The 18954-nt window shown below is 39.5% G+C and overlaps 1 protein-coding gene across 11 annotated transcripts in view; it reads left to right on the forward strand.

The window, feature by feature from the left end:
• LOC135214486 (sodium channel protein para-like) overlaps positions 1-18954 on the forward strand; it is a 344371-nt gene that overhangs the window by 228107 nt on the left and 97310 nt on the right. For all 11 annotated transcript variants that reach the window (XM_064248839.1, XM_064248840.1, XM_064248849.1 and 8 more), the window contains 4 exons: positions 15850-16055; positions 16560-16688; positions 17294-17385; positions 18043-18249. In XM_064248839.1, the coding sequence (XP_064104909.1) occupies positions 15850-16055; positions 16560-16688; positions 17294-17385; positions 18043-18249 (634 nt within the window). The remainder of the gene's footprint in view (positions 1-15849; positions 16056-16559; positions 16689-17293; positions 17386-18042; positions 18250-18954) is intronic.

An 18954-nucleotide genomic window follows, 5' to 3' on the forward strand; every position in this document is an offset into this window, starting at 1 on the left:
ATCGGAAATTCCAGTTTGGGAATCCCTTTCTATAATTCCTCACAGGAGCAAGTAATTCAATTGGGAAGCCTTGTATCTTGTTCCTCAGTGGAAATCTTTTGGGAATGCTGTCAATTCCTTTTTGGAGAATCCATTGGGAGTGCGCATTCAGAAACCTCTAGCGTCAGTTTCTCGGAGTTTCTTCACTGGGAGTTTCTTGGGATTTGAACTGAAAAGGCAGTGATCAATTGGAGAATTTTATTCTTGTCATTTTAATTAGGAATAAATATTTGACCATGATGAGTCTGTCATTGTAATTATACATTTTTCCCATATGCTCCACTTATAAAATGGGCAAATGGAGAGGTGTATAGGGGCTTAACCATACACGAACGGATCCAGTCTTTCATATTTGTGATTGGAATACATATTCGTCTCAGGGTCGTTATAAGTCTGTTTCGCCAGGATTTCATAGTGAGGGGGTCCTAAGTTCAAGCCCTGCTCCAGGCTTGATAGATGTCAGTGGCAAACAAGGATATGATATATAACGGTCAGCGACCATGGCCAAATGGTGATCTGTAAGAAACAAAATGATTTCACAGAAACAAAGGATTTCGCTGACTAGATTTTATGCCAGAGCGTGTCAGAGACCTTAGAAATTTATTGAGCACTGACAATAAGACTCTAAGTTCCGTAATATCGAGATATCCACAGGTGGATAAAAAATAGATTAACTGTTAGTCTTGCCTTATAGCAAACCCCGATGATAAGAGGGGAGGTTGTGATAATATTGTAAGTGTTTGTGAAGGCAAGGCACATTTGAGAATCGCAGCATTGTAGGAATATGAACAACAGACAATAGAGGGATTAGAATGACCTAACCATTTGGGAGCAGCTGTACAGGTGCCTGCTTCTAAGAGAAATGATATATGTCGGCTTTTAGGATAAGACAAAAGATTGCTTGCACAATGTTGGGGCAGTCTCATTTGTAAACTCACTGAGAGACCAGAGAAGATTGCCGTTAGTTACATCGGTTTTTCCAGTCTTCGTAGATCAGAGCTCTGAGGTTATGTCTGGAAATGACGAGGAAAAGGCTGGGAGTTGGTAAGAGGCTTAGCATCTGTCACCTGTAAATAAATCACGCAAGGAAGAGACAACTGTTGTACTCTTGTGCTGAGAGCAGTTTTCGGAGGTAGTTGTAGATAAAGCTGGAACAATAACAAGGAGCTGAAGTCAGACGGATACACTGCTTTGCAAAAGAGGTCTAAGCCTCTTTAGAAAAGTAAGTTTTGTTTGTATACCTCACAACTTTGGGAGCAGTAAAAGGTAGAGTAGAACAAGATTTCCAGGACCCTTTGTATGCTTTTAAGTAGGTAAAGCCACAGAAAACCTTCTACCAACATTTCATTGAAGGGAGGTGTTGCAAAAGGTAGAGTTGGGCAACGGAAGCAATAATCTTCCAGTTAACTCAAGTCGCGAAATATGCAGAACTTAATAGAGAGTGGCTCAGTGCCATAAATGGCAATGCAACAGAGGAAGATGATTCAAGGTGTAAATCTGGGGATGACACTGAAGCTATGGGTAGGGAGGGGTCTTGGAAATTTACATGTCCATCAGGATCAGTCTATTAAATATACAGCCACTTACTGTGATGTACTGTACCCTGACGTTCCCAACGGAGAGAATGATCTCGACAGGTATAGCTATGAGGACTGGTGGAAAAATCAGGCGTTGAAAGTGAATATGACAGTTGTGAAAGGTATGTGAACAGTAACAGAAAGTGGGGAAAAAATTTCAAGTTTACATGACATCGGGATCATACGATGAAAGATCCAAATAACTGGCGACACAGTTTGTTGGTGTTTAAATGAAGATACGCTTTTTCTGTAGAGCAGAAACAAGCATCATAGTTAATACTGTACGACAAAAAGGATCCGTAGAAGAACTACATCCTTTCATATTCTCTTTCTTCTATCATGCTTTCCACCCTTTCCTAACAATAGATTCATAGTACAACTGAGAGGTTTTCCTGCTGATACAACTTTCAGACCTTTTACTCTCAATTTCTGTTTCAGCGCTGAATGACCTCATAGGTCCCAGTGCTTGGCCTTTGGCCTCAATTCTATATTCAATCAACCATAGGAATACTACTAGCACTACTAAACATTCAAGCTTCTGGTGGAGGATTAGGTGGGCAAAGTGTTCTGTGGTGTTCACTAAAAAATAGGTCGAAGGAAAAATGCCAAATATAGTTTGTCATTTTAGTTCCAGATGACTCTTGTCTTCCGCCGGCCGTGATGCCCACTTCAGTAGTAAGCTAGTTGAGGCTAGAAAACCCCTTCTGGGGGAATATTCACAAAAATGGTAGGTGAGCCTACCTCCAAAGGCCAACGTCAACCGTATGTGTCTATTCACTGTGGAATGCCAATGGTTTGTTATACCTTGTTCGACTTCAAAGTAGAGGAGTTCGTAGTGGAGGGTTGTGGACCCCTTGATGGGAGATGTTCACTTGAGTACACTGAAACCATTCCTTCGCTGCTGTGGAATGCCGTAGAGGGAATCACCACTTTCTTGCCACTGTGCGTGATGTGAATTCAGCGGTTTGAGCATGGCGTTTTTTTATCACAAAAAAAAGGAAAATATAGGAGAAAAAAAAGAGAAAACTAAATACATAAATAATATATAGATATGTGTGGATTTATACTGATGCACACACACACACACACACACATATATATATATATATATATATATATATATATATAATATATATATATATAATAAAGTCTTTGGCGTTGCTTCTCTAAAGAGCAACTTCTTATTTATGTCTTTATTATAATGAACGACCTCAAAATCCTCTTCGGTTTGGTTTCGTAATGAGAGAAGGGGCACAGGTTGGCGGGAAGGAGATTCACATTCATAGTAGGGGTGTGGTGGGGGAGTTGTTGCGGAAGGTGGGGGGAGGGGGAGTTCTGCCGGGAGGGGACGGCACAGGAGCAGATCGATGATTGGTGAATAATTGACACACGCTCCGCCCACCGCCCTCAACCCTTTCTTCACTCCCGGCTTCCCCCGTTGCCTACCTTCTGCTCACCTCCTCCCCGCCCCCCTTTCTCTCTCCTCGTGTGTGTGTGTGCATATATATAATATATAATATATATATATATATATATTATATATATATATATAGATATATATATATATAATATATATATATATATATATATAGATATATAATATATATATATATATTCTCCTTGCCGTTTGGTTATTGAGAGAGAGGACTTGGGATTGGCGAGGGGGATGGGGGTGGGTTGGGGGGGGGGGACGGCTGCAGAATGTTCACTTTTTCACTCCCGACCGTCCCCCCCACCCAACCTACCCTACCCTCCCCCCCCCCCCGTCCCCTAAGTCGCCGCCAAGCAGAGAAACATTTTTGCATAACTCGCCGCAATTTTTGAATTTTCTGCAATTTTTTAAGTTTGACGAGAAAAATATTTGTGTTCGGGCCAGTGAAAAAGCTGTTAATTGATAGTATTATTAGAATTTTGCAGATTTAGTTGCGAATTTTCTATCACAACATGACCACGATATTGAAATGAGTTGCAAGACAATGCAGCGTTGTGTTAAAGAGAGAAAGTGAGAGAGAAAAGGCTATACTCAGGTCTAGCAATATCCACGAAATAGATTTTTTTTCTTACAAGAGAGATAGAGTATTCTTAAGAGTCCATTTTAGATGCATGTGGGCCAGATTTCCCGTTACGAGTTTTTTATTCTTCTTCTTCCTCTTCTTCTTCATCAAAATAGAACGTCTTTGGATTTTTTTATTGGACATATCTAAAACAAATAGAGGAGTTTTGAGAACTTTCGGCGATTGTAAGTTGCTCTCTCTCTTTTTTTTTTATTTTTTATTTATTTATTGTTTTAAATGTTATTTTGCAGAGTTCTTTGTGGTCCAATTTTCATTAATCTACACATTCTCTAATGCGCCAGAGAGCGACCTTCTACTTGCATCAGATGCCTACCATTTGACATCCTCAAATGCAAGTCCTCTGGCTTTAGGGAAAATGTTGCGGCCATAAGAGCCTCTTGTGAAACTCTAAAGCTTAGGTAGGTGGACATCTTGCAATGTCTGGTGGGTGGCGCCGTAAATTGACCTTGTGTTAACCTTTACAAACAAAGAGTTTTGGGAAACGTGAATGCAAAATTGGCGACATTGTTATATATTGGTGCAAACCTTTAGATTCAAAGCACTGCATGTGACCCTCTGGTAGTTTTGTAATAATCTTGTAATGCAAAGCATTGTATGTGACCTTGAGCTTTGTTGTAGCCTTTTAATTCAAAGTACTTTATGTGACCCTCTGGTAGTTTTGTGGGAACTTTAGAATGTATGGGTCTGACCCTCAAGTGTCTCAGTGGGAACAATACAATGTAAAGCTCTATGCGACTCTCAAATAGCTTTTTAGGAACATTGAAAGGCAGAGTACTGTATGCGACCTTCAAGTAGCTTTGTGAGAACAATAAAATATAAAGTACTGTATATGACTTTCCAGTAGCTTCGTGGGAACCAGAAAATATGAAGCAGTGTATGCGATCATCAAGGAGCTTTGTGGGAATAACAAAATGGGAAGCATTGTGCATGACCTTGAAATAAGCTTTGTGGGAACATTGAAAGGTACTGTATGTGACCTTCGAGTAGCTTTGTGGGGTCAGTAAAATGCAAAGTAGTGAACGTGACCTACAGGTAACCTTGTGGGAACCTAAGACTGCAGACCTTATAATTAGAAAGCGATTGATTGATGATGATTGCATTTCTTTGCAACCTTTTGAAGAGTGTGTGACATTGATATCGTCTATGCTGGATCATGCGAAATGGAAGTGGTTGCCCTTGAAAGAGCTTATTAGGAACGTTTGAATGCTCAGTGGCGACATGACTCCTTGATGTGAACTTTTTGTGGAAAAGTGTATAGCATTATTGCAAACATCTCTATGCAAATTAGTTAACTTAAAAATAAGACTGTCAAAATCTTTGGAGAAAGGTGGCGAGATGAAAATAGTTGGATGAGAAGCTATTTTGAAGGTAGGCAAGTGTGTTACGTTACCAAAAAAAAAAATAAAATAGAAAATAAGGAAGGTGCAAAGATTTGAATGCAAAATGTGCATATTACAACAAATTTGCGCAGATATTTGAAGGCAGAATGGGTGACATCAAAATAACTTTTTGCTCTCCTTTTAAGGAAAAGCAGGTGACATTGAGCTAACTTTCTGCAAATCATAAAAGAGAAATTCGGTGACTTTGAGAGTTTTTAAGAGAGTCAGGTTCAGACATTTGAATACAATTTAGTGTCATTAACAAAACCTTTGTATGTATTATCTTGGACGGCAAAATGGGGGACATTGAAATAGCTTGTTGGGAACCTTGTCATACAAAGTGAGTGAGTGACATCAAAATACCTCTGTGGAAACCTTGGAGGAATAAATGTAGACCCACATTTCAATTGCTTTTTTGATGCCTTCGGAGGAGAAGGTCTGCTGCCATCAGAGCAATTTTGTGAAAACCTTTGATGACAAACTGTTTGGCATTAAAACAGCAAGATGGGAACCTGTAAAGTCTTCGAATAGCTTGGTGGAGGGAGCCCCCTTGAATGTAAGTCCTGTTCATGAGAACACCTCAGTGCAAACCTCAGAAGGGAACGTGGGGGACACTCGAATAGCATGGTGGGAACCTTGGTTCAAGGATAAGTGGCTTCCATTGAAATAGTGTTGTGGGAACATCCAAACACCGGCCTGCAAACCTTGGAGGGATAAATGTGTGACATTTCAATGGCTTTCTGGGAAGTTTGAGAGGAAAGAGGTTGACATTAAAATAGCCTGGCGCGAACATTTGAACCGAGAGTGGGTGACATCAAAACACCGCTGTTCGAGACTTTGAGGAGCGAAGTGGGTGATAGAGCATCTTTATGCAGCCCCTTGAAGGAAAAGTGGCTGACATTTAACTAGCTTGGTGGGTACTTTTGACTACAAGTGACTGACATCAATGCACAGACGTTTAGGCGACCCGTGGAAAAAGATAGCGTGTCCTTATTTAGGAAGTGGATGACCCTAGAAAACAACATTGAGATGATCCTACTCAAGTTGTTACTTGCAAAATATGTGACTAAGTGCGTTCTTGTATGCTAAGATTCTGTTGGGAACATACATAGGAAAGTGGGTAACCTTCAATTGTTATTCTTGGCTTCGTTAAAGTTAATGTAGGTGCAATTGAAAGTCAGGGTGGGTCAATATTCACAGGAGTCGTGTTGCCTTTTCTTAGGAATCACTGTTATAAGTAAGTAAAAGTAGACAGTTATTTTGTTATCGTTCAAAGGACGTATTTATTTGACCAACAGACTGCTTGGAAGTGAAATATTCAGATGTCCAATAAAATGTGGATAAATTAATAGACAACTTAAGCTAAACGATTTAATTCATTGTTTTGCGTTGTGACATTTCCGGAAGTAAGTTGTTCATTGATTGGAGAGTTTTCTGGCGTTCCTTACGATGAAGGATTAGTTGAGGTCAGTGTCATTCTCAGTTGTATTGAAATAGCTCTATAATTGGATTAAGAAAAGTGATGTTGAAGCTACAAAATAAATTGGCTGAAGGCACCGATAACGTAGTGGGGTAGTGCCGTCAGTGCACCTCGCGCGGTTCACTGTATGCATTACTTGAGGTTTTTTGCAACGTCCCTGCGGCCCCTAGCTGCAATCCCTTCCATTCCTTTTACTGTACCTCCTTTCGTATTTTTTCCTCCATCTTGCTTTCCATTCTTTTTCACAAAGTTCCATAGTGCAATTGCGAGATTGGACTCCCGTTACACCTTAGTAACGTTTTACTCTCGATTTTCCTTTCAACGCCGAATGACCTCATAGGTCCCAGTGCTTGACCTTGAATTCAAGTTAGGGACCGTATGACGAAAGGTCAAACTAAAGTCAACGGTAAAACGTCTGACTGAAATGCGTTGGTGTAGGGTCGAGTCAAAGGCTGTGGAAGCCTCGAAAGCAAATTGACGCGAAAACGCGGTAAGGAAGTGACCGGTGAAATGTTCTTCTGAAATTAAAGGCTGCGGTAGAACATGCAAAGAAGACGGCAGCAGATAATAAAGGTTGTTGTATGAGTAATATGCTATGTTGATACTATATATAAGTAAAACCAAAATACAAAACGCGGAAATTCTAACCTTACACAGAGAGAGAGACGAGAGAGAGAGAGAGGAGAGAGAGAGAGAGAGAGAGATTCCGTCCAAGAAAGCTTGACGTGTGCGCTCCTCTGTAAGGGGATGGGTGGTGTAGGGAGGGTTGACAGAGTTGATAGGGTGGGGATTGGAGTTGGGGGGGGGGGGGGGGGGTTGCCGAGTGTAGGATCAGGAGCACTACCGAAGCAGGACTTGACCGAGATGACGTCATTAGTAAATCATTATCTTGATTGGTTGGCTGTTGTTATTCAATAACGACGAACCCCCCTCCCCCCTCCATCTCTCTCTCTCTCTCTCTCTCTCTCTCTCTCTCTCTCTCTTATTCTTTATATATATATTGTTGCAATATTGCATATCATTAGTGGCCTACCGTTAGGTCCTCGTAGCCCCAGAGTGAAAATAGGAGGTGATCAATACACCAATCGATATTTGGGCACATAAATTATTTGGTAACTGGTTCTCTGAAAGTACGACGCTAGTATAATGACCTAGTACGTCATAGCATTTTATATATACATATATATATATATATATATATATATATATATATATATATATATATATGTGTGTTTGTTGTGTGTTGTGTGTGTGTGTGTGTGTTGTGTGTGTATGTGCGTGCAATATTATGGGGAATGGCGCATTGTGCTAGGATGGATGGGTCAATGGTGCTCATGTGCTGTTGTGTGGGTAGCCTATATTATGTAGCTGGTGTGTTTCCTGAGTTTTAGTATCCTTTCATTCCCAGACTTCCTGCATTTCTTCTAGGCTGGTCGTATTCTTTTGGTCTTCCTTTTCTATCTTGCTGCATTATTCATTCTGTGCCTTCCTTCTTTCCACATGCCCGAATCATAAAGTTCATCCAGCGTCTGTGATCTTTTTTCTTTTACTTTGCATTCAACATCCAGACGGTGAATCAGCGAATCTCTCCCCCTACCACCATCAGTTGCATTCATTGACAAACATTTATGTCAGTGAGTCACTCCCATACTCCCACCATTCACTTTTCGTCCCTCTCGCCATTCAGTGTTATTTAATCGGGAAAGAAAACAAGTAAAACATGCGCCCAAGATTCTTCGGAGCAGTCGAGTTTTCTGTAGAAGCGTATTATGCTATGTGAAATTCTCAGCCGCGGCTCATGGGCCTTTCAGCCACGGGGGTGGCCTATGTTGCTGCCACCTACTGCGGTGCCAGACGCACGTTCATGGCTAACTTTAACCTTCAATTAAAAAAAAAAAAAAAAAAAAAACTGATGAGGCTAGAGGGCTGCAATTTGGTATGTTTGATTATTGAAGGGTGGATGATCAACATACTAATTTGCAGCCCTCTAGCCTCAGTGGTTTTTAAGATCTGAGGGCGGACGGACAGACAATTAGATCTCAGTAGTTTTCTTTTACAGAAAAGTTAAAAGCACCATACACATATTATCCCAGGACGAGTTCGTCTAACTACCATTTCCTTGATTTTTCTTACAACATTACATCACTACAGCCTTTCATATTAGCGCCTGGAAACTAACTGCCTTGTATAGTTCGGGTTTTTGCTTAATGGTAAGGCACGAGACAGCGAACCCCTCGTTAAGAATATAATATATATTATTATAAATATTATATATATATATATAAATATATATATATATATATATATATATATATATATATATATATATATATATATATATATATATATATATATATATATATATATATATATAATAGCATGAATAAATTAGGAAACTGCCATCGTAGCATCGTATTGATTTATTGGCCAAATTTTCGAGACCATATGTCTCATCTTCAGAGCTGTAAGATTACAAAGAATAAAAATTAAAAAATGGACTCAATTAGAAAAAACAAATTCTAAAACATGGAACTTAAACTAAGAAAGAACATAAGAAAGAACAAAAAAAATTAGGAAAATTTTTAAAATCTCTAGAAAACTTTAAAAGATATTAATGACAAAAATGATGATGTTAGAACATATTAGTACCCAACTCTATCTGAGCTAAGAACTGAGTAACATTCTCAGTTCTTTCTCAGGAGGACGACGTCAACTCAGTCTACTATACATAAGAGCGGAAGAGGTCTGGCTGTTTAGGGAAGGAACAAGCTGCTTGATAGTTAAAGTTCCAGGTGGAGAGAGAGTGGTCACTTGGTGCTTGGACGATAATATTAAAGTCTTCATAAGAGAATGAGGTCATGCATTTCTTACAGTGATCTCTTGTATTAGAAAATTCTTTTGTTTTTAACTGACATCCAGTTCGGTGACTAACTCCAAGATGAGAATCAGCTCTGACTTTGAGCAATCTCTCGGCGGCTCCCATATATTTCCCAACTTTACATTTTGACCGGAAGCCCATCCTTATGGTGAAATAATGACCCAATTGTCTTAGAGTTTTCCGAACATAATCTGATATCTAGAGCTAGAAATGTGCTGCGAATTGAATTTTGCAGTGATTGTTTGAATTTCTTCGAATGTTACAAAAGGAGTGGAGGCATACATGAGCAATTTAGGGACATAAGGTATGGACAGACGGGGTTGAAATCTATTCTTCAAAAAGCTGTTTACATACTTGTTGAATAAGACGAAAGGAGACGAATTATTTTTGAAAAATTGAAGTAAAACAGAATTTCCTCGTGAAAGTTGTGCCAGGTAGATAGTATATAGGCACGGTGCAACAATGTGGAAATGCTATTTAACTTAAAAGCGTAAGAGCAACTGCTGTAAAAGTTCGTGCCTTGACCTATGTATACACACACACACACACACACACACACACACACACACACACACACATATATATATATATAATATATATATATAATTATTATATATATATATATTATATATATATATATAGTTCACCCCGTTGAGAAATGGCCCATTTCATGAAATGAGTAAACCATTTGACCACTTCATGATATGGGCAATTTGATGTATGAATCTTAAAAACTTATGCATACTAGTTGTTTAGACAGAAACAGTAATTCATGAAGTGGCTGTTAGCCACTTAGTACCCATTCAAGTTTTGGTCATGGAAGAACAAATACAGAGTTGTGCTGTTTTGTGGTCTGCTGAATATGAGCAGAAGGTAATTACAGTTTTGAAGAGGGGAAAAACTGGACAGACTCATAAAAGAGAAGATTACCACATTTTGAAAAATTTTCAGATTGCTTCTTTTAATGAAAAGAAAGGGTAAAAAGAACAATGGAAAATATATGGCAACCAATGAATCAGTCACAGGAATTTTCCAAGAAGCCCATTTACACACTGGCCATGGTGGTGTGAGGAAGACTTATACGAAGATTAATGAATTATAAGGCAACATTCCGCGATAAATGATTTGACAATACATCCTCCATTGTGAACGTTGTGTTGAAAAACGTTGCAGAAAGGAAACTGATTTTTTTTCCTTCAAATCTTTTGGTGTAATGTTGATTTGCCCATTTTCATGAAGTGGACAAACGGGGTGTAACATATATATATATATATATATATATATATATATATATATATATATATATATATATATGGATATATATATAGTATATATATATATATGTGTGTGTGTGTATGTATGTATATGTATATATATAGTGTGTTTTGTGCATGTAGGTATCTAAAGTTGGTTGTGCTGGACGTGTACGTTGTTTAGACTTAGTCATGCGTAGGTTTTATGCATGTTTCGTAGATGTCTTTGCCAATACGTCGGACATTCCACAAATATCCCTACGGACACTAAGGAAAAGCCACCCGAGGACACATAACTGTTAGCAATATTGTAATTGCCATGGGAAGACGATGGGAGGGTGTTGTGGGGGAATCGGAGAGAGAAAGAGAGGAATCATTCATCTTTTATGTTTTCGTGACGCTGTTTTGTCAGAGGCGTTCCTTTGTTTTCCCACAATGCATCATTGCACCACTTCACCCACCTTCTCCCTTCGGTGGTCTCTTTCGGTGCGAGCCAAGATTTTCGAGCAACGAACGAAGAATTCTGGGACGACGCTGTCGGCGGCAGTAGCAAGCCCCCCCTGTTCTCCCCCCTCCCCCCTTCCTCTTTCTTCTTCTTCTTACTCTTCGTCTAATTCTTCTTCGCCGCGCTCGTTGGCACACTAAACTGGTTCCGAGCTGTCAGGAATTTGTGTTCGATGTTACTATAGCTACCTAGCAAAATAGTTTCTCCCCCTACATCCACCCCCCTTCTTCGCTTCCGCCTCCGGGAATCAATGACAACACGCTCAAGTTTGTATAGGTATGTGTATATATTTGTAACTTTCCTCCCCCTCCCTCATTCCCCCACTGTTATCCCCCCATTCTGTTGTTGACCCCCACCACCCCCTCCCTCGCTTCTCATGCTCGATGCGGTACTAACAAAGCTGTTGAGGAAGGGGGTTTAATATACCCCGAAACTAACCACCATATCTGCAGCGGCAGTGCCCCCTTCCTGACAAGGCTAATTTAGGTAGGAAGGGGCTGCTAACCCCCTACCCCAAGTCCAGTCTTCTTCGTAACTTAATCAACCCCCTTCCCATCCCCCCAACACCCTCCCCCCCCCCCTTTTTTTTTTTACCCAGGTTGAGGGCTGTCACAGACGATAGACGCTCATACGACACATCCTTTCTCTCTGACCTTCCTTCCTTTCCCGCCCTAATCAAGAATCGTTGATAAGCTTATGGAACGCGGCCGCATCAATTTCCAGCTAATGAACGCTCGCTCAGCATCGTATTTATTATTATTATTATTATTATTATTATTATTATTATATTCCCTGTGTTTATGAATATACGAAAGAAATAGATGGAATGGGCATCCTAACGATTTATAGTTCGGTTCAATCCTGCCTCTTACTATGGTAGATTCACATCGCCCGTGCATCTGATGTCTAGGCCCGTCCCTTACGCCTCTCCTGATTGACTGTGGATACTTTTAAAAGACGTATCCCTCAGGAGAGGTGAAACATGCGTCCTGCCTATGTGAACTCTCGAGAGAGACAGAGAGTTTTTAGCCCTGTAACTGGCTTATCAACAGCCAATCAGGAGCGTCGTAAGGGACTGGCCTACACATCAGATGCAAAGGTGATGTGAATCTACTATAGTCGTTTCGTATGCTACTGTGTGCAGCTGTCAATGGGGATTGGGTAAGACTCTTGAAGAGCCGAAGGAGCGACAGTTTAGGTGAAAAGGAAAATTGCAGTCATCCCTGTACTTGCACCTAAATGCTAACATTCTCCTTCCATATGTTATTATGTTTATTTGAAAGAAATGAAACTGGTTAGGTAGGGTTCATAACCTCAGTAAAAATAATAACCCTTGTGGTTAAAAAGCTCAGATCTATATTACAAAGATAAATTAAAAAGGAAGAATATTTTAAAATGAAAACTTAATGGGTGAAATAGTATGGATGCTCTCATTACTAAGTATTCTTTTGCGTGTTCTGGGAAGATACCTTCTGCTTTCGTGAAAAATGATAGCCTCTGAACTCTGAGGGTGAAATAGCTTCAGCTTACATGGAAAATGATAGCTTCTGAACTATCAAGGTGAAATAGATTCAGCTTTCGTGAAAAATTATAGACTGAACTCTCAGGATAAAATAGCTTCAGTGTTTGTGAAGAAATGATAACCTCTGAACTCTCAGGGAGAAATAGCTTCAGCTTACATGGACAAAATGATTGCTTCTGAACTATAAGTGAAATAGATTCAGCTTTCGTGAAAAATTATGAATGACCTCTCAGGAAAAAAAAGCTTCAAAAAGTTTTGTTTGATGGACAGAAGAAATGATAACTGAACTCTCAGGGAGAAATACTTCAGCTTACCTAAGAAATTATAGCCTCTGAACTCTCAGGGTGAAATAGCTTCAGCTTTCATGAAAAACGATAGCTTCTGAACTCTCAGGATGAAATAACTTCAGCTTACATAGAAAATGATAGCCTCTCAACTTTCACGGTGAAATAGCTTCAGTGTTTGTGAAGATATGATAGCCTCTGAACTCTCAGAGTGAAATGGCTTCAGAATTTGTGAAGAAATCTTAGCTTCTGAACTCTCGGGGTGAAAATGATACCCTCTGAACTCTCAGGGTGAAATAGCTTCAGCTTACATGGAAAATGATAGCCTCTGAAATCTCAGTGTGAAATATCTTCAGTGTTTGTAAAAAAATGATAGCCTCTGAACTCTCAGAGTGAAATAGCTTCAGCGTTTGTGAAGAAATTATAGCCTCTAAACTCTCAGGGTGAAATAGTTTCAGCTTTTGTGAAAAATTATAGCCTCTAAACTCTCAGGGTGAAATAGCTTCAGCTTTCATGAAAAATGGTAGCCTTTGAACTCTCAGGGTGAAATATCTTCAGCTTACTTAGAAAATGATAGCCTCTGAACTCTCAGGGTGAAATAGTTTCAGCTTTCGTGAAAAATGATAGCCTCAGAATTCTCAGGGTGAAGTAGATTCAGCTTCCATGAAAAATGATAGCCTCAGAATTCTCAGGGAGAAATAGCTTCAGCTTTCCTGAAAAATGATAGCCTCTGAACTCTCAGGATGAAGTAGATTCAGCTTCCATGAAAAATGATAGCCTCAGAATTCTCAGGGTGAAGTAGATTCAGCTTCCATGAAAAATGATAGCCTCAGAATTCTCAGGGAGAAATAGCTTCAGCTTTCCTGAAAAATTATAGCCTCTGAACTCTTAGGGTGAAATAGTTTCAGCTTTCGTGAAATATTATAGTCTCTGAACTCTCAGGGTGAAATAGTTTCAGCTTTCGTGAAAAATGATAGCCTTTGAATTCTCAGGGTGAAATATCTTCAGCGTTTGTGAAGAAATGATAGCCTCTGAACTCTCAGGGTGAAATAGGTTCAGCTTCCGTGAAAAAGTTATATCCTCTGACTTTTTAGGGTGAAATAGCTTCTGCATTCATGGAAAATTATAGCCTTTAAACTATCGGGATGAAATAACTTCAGCTTTCTAGCCTGAAATACCTTCAGCTTTTGTGCAAAATTATGGCCTCTGCACACTCAGGGTGAAATAGCTTTTGTGGAAAATGATAGCTTTGAAATTCTCAGGGTGATATAGCTTAGGCTTTCGTGAAAATTATAGTCCCTGAACTCTCAGGGTGAAATAGCTTCTGCGGTCGTGAATATGATAGCCTCTGAACTCTTAGATTGAAGTAGCTTCAACTTTCGAGAAAAATTATACCTCCTGGACTCTCAGAGTGAAAAAGCTTCACCTTTCATGAAAATTATAGTCCGTGAACTCTCAGGGTGAAATAGCTTCAGCTTTCGTGAAAATTATAGTCCGTGAACTCTAAGGGTGAAATAGCTTCAGCTTTCGTGAAAATTATAGTCCGTAAACTCTCAGGGTGAAATAGCTTCAGCTTTCGTGAAAATTATAACCCGTGAACTCCCAGGGTGATATAGCTTCAGCTTTCGTAAAAATTATAGCCCGTGAACTCTCAGGGTGAAATTGCTTCAGTACGCAAAGAGTGAATAGTTTTTGCGCAGTCATCAAAATAGGATTCATAATTTTCCCAATCGTTGACGAGTCTTGGAACGAGAGGCTGCATCCAGATTCTAGGCAGAGGTTTTGTTGGGTTGCATTTGTATGAACACCTAAACATTTCAGGCATTTTTGACGGACAGGTAAACAGGTAAATGAATTCGTCCCAGATATAGAATGCGTTTAACCTCTAGAATTCGGGAGTGTCAGGATCTGTCGCGTCGGCAGGAAGACTTTTCCAGAATTGCACAGCAGAAAGAGAGAATAACCCTGAGTGGCCTTTCTGGAGAATGTGCATGACGTCACTGTCAAACGAGTGGCAGGCACTGACGATTCCACAGCAACTGGAATACGAATGGAAAGCGTCTCGTGCTGGAATTGGTATTAACTGGGGTTTCTTTCTTTTTTAGGATTTTTGGTTTCCAAAGGTTATTTTTGGTTGAGGTTATACTGGTGTGGCCATGTGATTGGTTGTTCCTCAGTGGATGCAAGGTTTATTAATGAAATTTTGTGGAAGGGGTGTTCAGATCTGTCGCGGTCGGCAGGAAGACTTTTCCAGAATTTGGACACAGCAGAACAAGAGGAATAACCCTAGTTGGCCTCTCTGGAGAATGTACATGACGTCACTGTCAAACGAGTGGCAGGCACTGACGATTCACAGCAACTTGGAATACGAATGAAAAGCGTCTCGTGCTGGAATTGGCATTAAACTGGGGTGTCTTTCTTTTTTAGGATTTTTGGTTTCCAAAGGTTATTTTTGAGGTTATACTGGTGTGGCCATGTGATTGGTTGTTCCTCAGTGGATGCAAGGTTTATTAATGAAATTTTGTGGAAGGGGTGTTCAGATTTTGTATATATTGCGCAGTAGTCGTGGATATCCGGTTTCTGTGCCTTGTAAAATGGCACTTCCTGCAGTGTGCCTCGAGCAGCCCACAGTAGATAGCTCTGAAGGGCTTTTTAGTGTTTCACACACCAAGGACCTGTTAAGTCAGTCTTCGTAAACTTTGTCATTGAACGCGAGATCTCACGAGAGGGTGGCGACTGCTTCGACGGTTGTAGAAGTCCAAATTTTATTCTTGTTCATGTGATAACCTTGTGATATTTCCTATGGAAGCGCAGATGCTGGATGACACTAATCACCTTTTCGTTCCTTTTCCCGCAGACGATGATCGTCGTGAGCAAGGGCAAGAACATCTTCCGATTCAGCGCCACAGACGCTGTGTTTCTGCTGAGCCCTTTCAACCCAGTGAGGCGGACCGCCATCTTCATTCTCATCCATCCCCTATTCAACTTCTTCATCATATGCACCATTCTCACTAACTGTGTTCTCATGATCATGCCTGCCTCCGAGACTATAGAGTCTACAGAGTAAGTAGCCGTTTTAGTGAACAGGTCTTGCTTACTCTGCACTGGGGCCCTAAGTCTTTCTTCCTGTTTACTTCGATCCATTGGGGCTTTGCTATTGGATACATTTTTCTTTCAAATGCAAGGGATCATTGGGACTATGACTCTGAAATCTTAAAGTAGCCCAGGCCCGAATTAAACAAAATCAATTGAAAGGGGTGATATTAGAAAATGGACTTGTTCCAGAATGATGAGTACACACCTCTTTCAGATAAGTGGAATGACTTTATTTTTATTTTTATTTTTTGCTTATGGGCATTGTTCATGTTTCGGATATGTATATTTATTTATATTATATTCATGTGTGGTCGTCATCTTCATCTCCATATAAGTCTTTACCTCCAGGATTGAAGACGACCTAATGAACAAAATAGATCTTGACTTGATGTAAATGGACTTCTTTATGTATTTCTCTATATCTTATTTGATTTGTTTCATTAATGCGTTGTCGTCTCTTTGCCGCCACAGAGTCCTCTTCACAGCTATCTACACTTTCGAGTCAGGTGTCAAAGTGATGGCAAGAGGATTTATATTAGAGGGCTTCACATATCTAAGGGACGCGTGGAACTGGTTGGATTTTATAGTTATATCGTTAGCGTGAGTATCCTTTCCTGCCTCGTGGGCTGCTCTTCTCTGTTTTGTATGTCCCTGTAGAGGGGTTTCTTTCCCGTTTATTGTGTTTTCTATCATTTCAGACTGATTTCCTATTACGTCCTTTTGTTTGAATTGATTTTATCTGTTACAGATTCCATATAATGATTATGTCTTTATTTCCTTGTGCAACTTCTTTTCTAAGCTATATGTTACAATAATGATGATAGTAATAATGGAATCTCCTTTTTCTAAGTTTACCCGTTGCTCCTAAGTTGATAGAAATTCTATCTTCACTGAAAATTTGAAGCGACTATAAAACTTGTCCAGGTTCCTCTTAGCTCACTAAAGCAAAGTTGTTCTTCAACCTCCACTATACTTTCCGCATTTTATGTTATGATCAAATACAATCATCACTTTAGAATTCTCATGGCAATCTTCCGTAGAAGAGAAAAGTGATCATTTTGCAGAGTCAACGGAACTGAGATAACAAAATGTGGCAAATTTGAGATAAGAATGAGTAAATAAGTAATGACCGATCACGGGAAAAAAAAAGTCTCCTTATGAAATATGTCCTTAACAGGTAACTGAGTTTCTTTCACCATCCACAGGTATGTGACTATGGGCATAGACCTTGGTAATTTGGCCGCTTTGAGAACCTTCCGTGTGTTGAGAGCGCTCAAAACCGTGGCCATTGTCCCAGGTAAGTTTAAACGAAAACAGGCACAGAGAGAGAAGAGAGAGAGAGAGAGAGAGAGAGAGAGAGAGAGAGAGAGAGAGATTTTTAAAAAAGGACATGATGTTGGCAGCAAAAGTCTTGGTGCTAACAGGAAGGTGTTGGTGCCACATGAATGTGGTATCCTTTTATGGAGGAAGGGAGAAATTATGATTTTAAGAAGATTTTTTTTTATAATCGGACACAAGTGTTTGAAAGAGAGATATCCAATGTTCATTATGCACGAATTTATATTCAGTACTCTATGAGTCAAAACTGAAGATTATTGTATTGTAAGTGTTGTATGGAGGAAGATTTAGTCATAGGGTGAATATAAAGGAAATGGGCGGAAGTAGTGTTTGTTAAGTACATTTTTCATACAGACGTTGTTCCATGTACTGTTGATAAGTATAGAAGCTTAAATATATCCCGTATTATTGTTATTAATTATTGAAAGAAAGGCTTAAATGTTCAGTAGTTTATTCGTGAAAGAAAAGAGTTAAAGTTATCACATGATATCCTGTAGTCAGTGAGCGAATGCAGAACTGTAGTATTGACAAAGTCCATTCCGTTTTCTTTGACTTTGGCGTAGGCTTTGTGAAGTGGTATCATCTCATCACTTGTTGTTGTTGTTCTTCCTGTCAGGTCTGAAGACGATCGTGGGCGCTGTGATCGAGTCAGTGAGAAATCTGCGGGATGTGATCATTTTGACCGTCTTCGCGCTGTCCGTGTTTGCCTTACTTGGACTTCAGATTTATATGGGAGTTCTCACCCAGAAGTGTATCCGAAAGTTTGATTTTACAAAGGAAAATTGGACATTCGAAGAATTAGAAAACTTTCGCAAAAATGAAAGTAAGTATACAGAGAGCTGGTTCACATCTCTTGGTGGTGGTGAGCTTGGTGGTGGTGATAATGTGATGATGATTCAGAAGGAAAATGATGATGATGATGCAGTGACGATTGTGAAAGGGAGGATATAGTGAGCACTGGCTTTGAAAAATCTCTAAAACGCCTGAAGCTTTGCTATTTCGATACTTTTTCCCTTTTCATTTTCTGCTCATTTGAAATGAAATACCTTTTCGTGTACTTGTGCCTGGAAGCTGGATGTTGTTTTGGTAATATTTTTAGATATATATATATATATATATATATATATATATATATATATATATATATATATAGATATATATATATATACTGAAGTAAAGAAAATGAAAACATATTACTCAACATGCACGAAGAACCACAACACCATCCAGGTATTTTCCAACCCAGATGGTCAGAGTTCGTTATAGAGTGAATAAAATTATATATTTATTTTAAACTGATCACTCTTCATGTACGGTCTTCCATAGCCGCTCCCCTCCCCACGCATTTCCCTGTTAGTTACAATGAGTGATGACAAGGGGGAGGGAGGGAGATTTTTTTTTTTTTTTTTTTAATAAAAATAACAAGAAACATTTTGTACGACTTCGAGGGAAGGGCCTCCCTAAGTAGGTAAGTAAGACTGATGCCTGTTTTTGAAATTGTAGTAATCGAGTTATCGTTCAACTAGCT

This window comes from Macrobrachium nipponense, chromosome 45 (assembly GCF_015104395.2).
Source record: "Macrobrachium nipponense isolate FS-2020 chromosome 45, ASM1510439v2, whole genome shotgun sequence".
NCBI lineage: Eukaryota > Metazoa > Arthropoda > Malacostraca > Decapoda > Palaemonidae > Macrobrachium > Macrobrachium nipponense.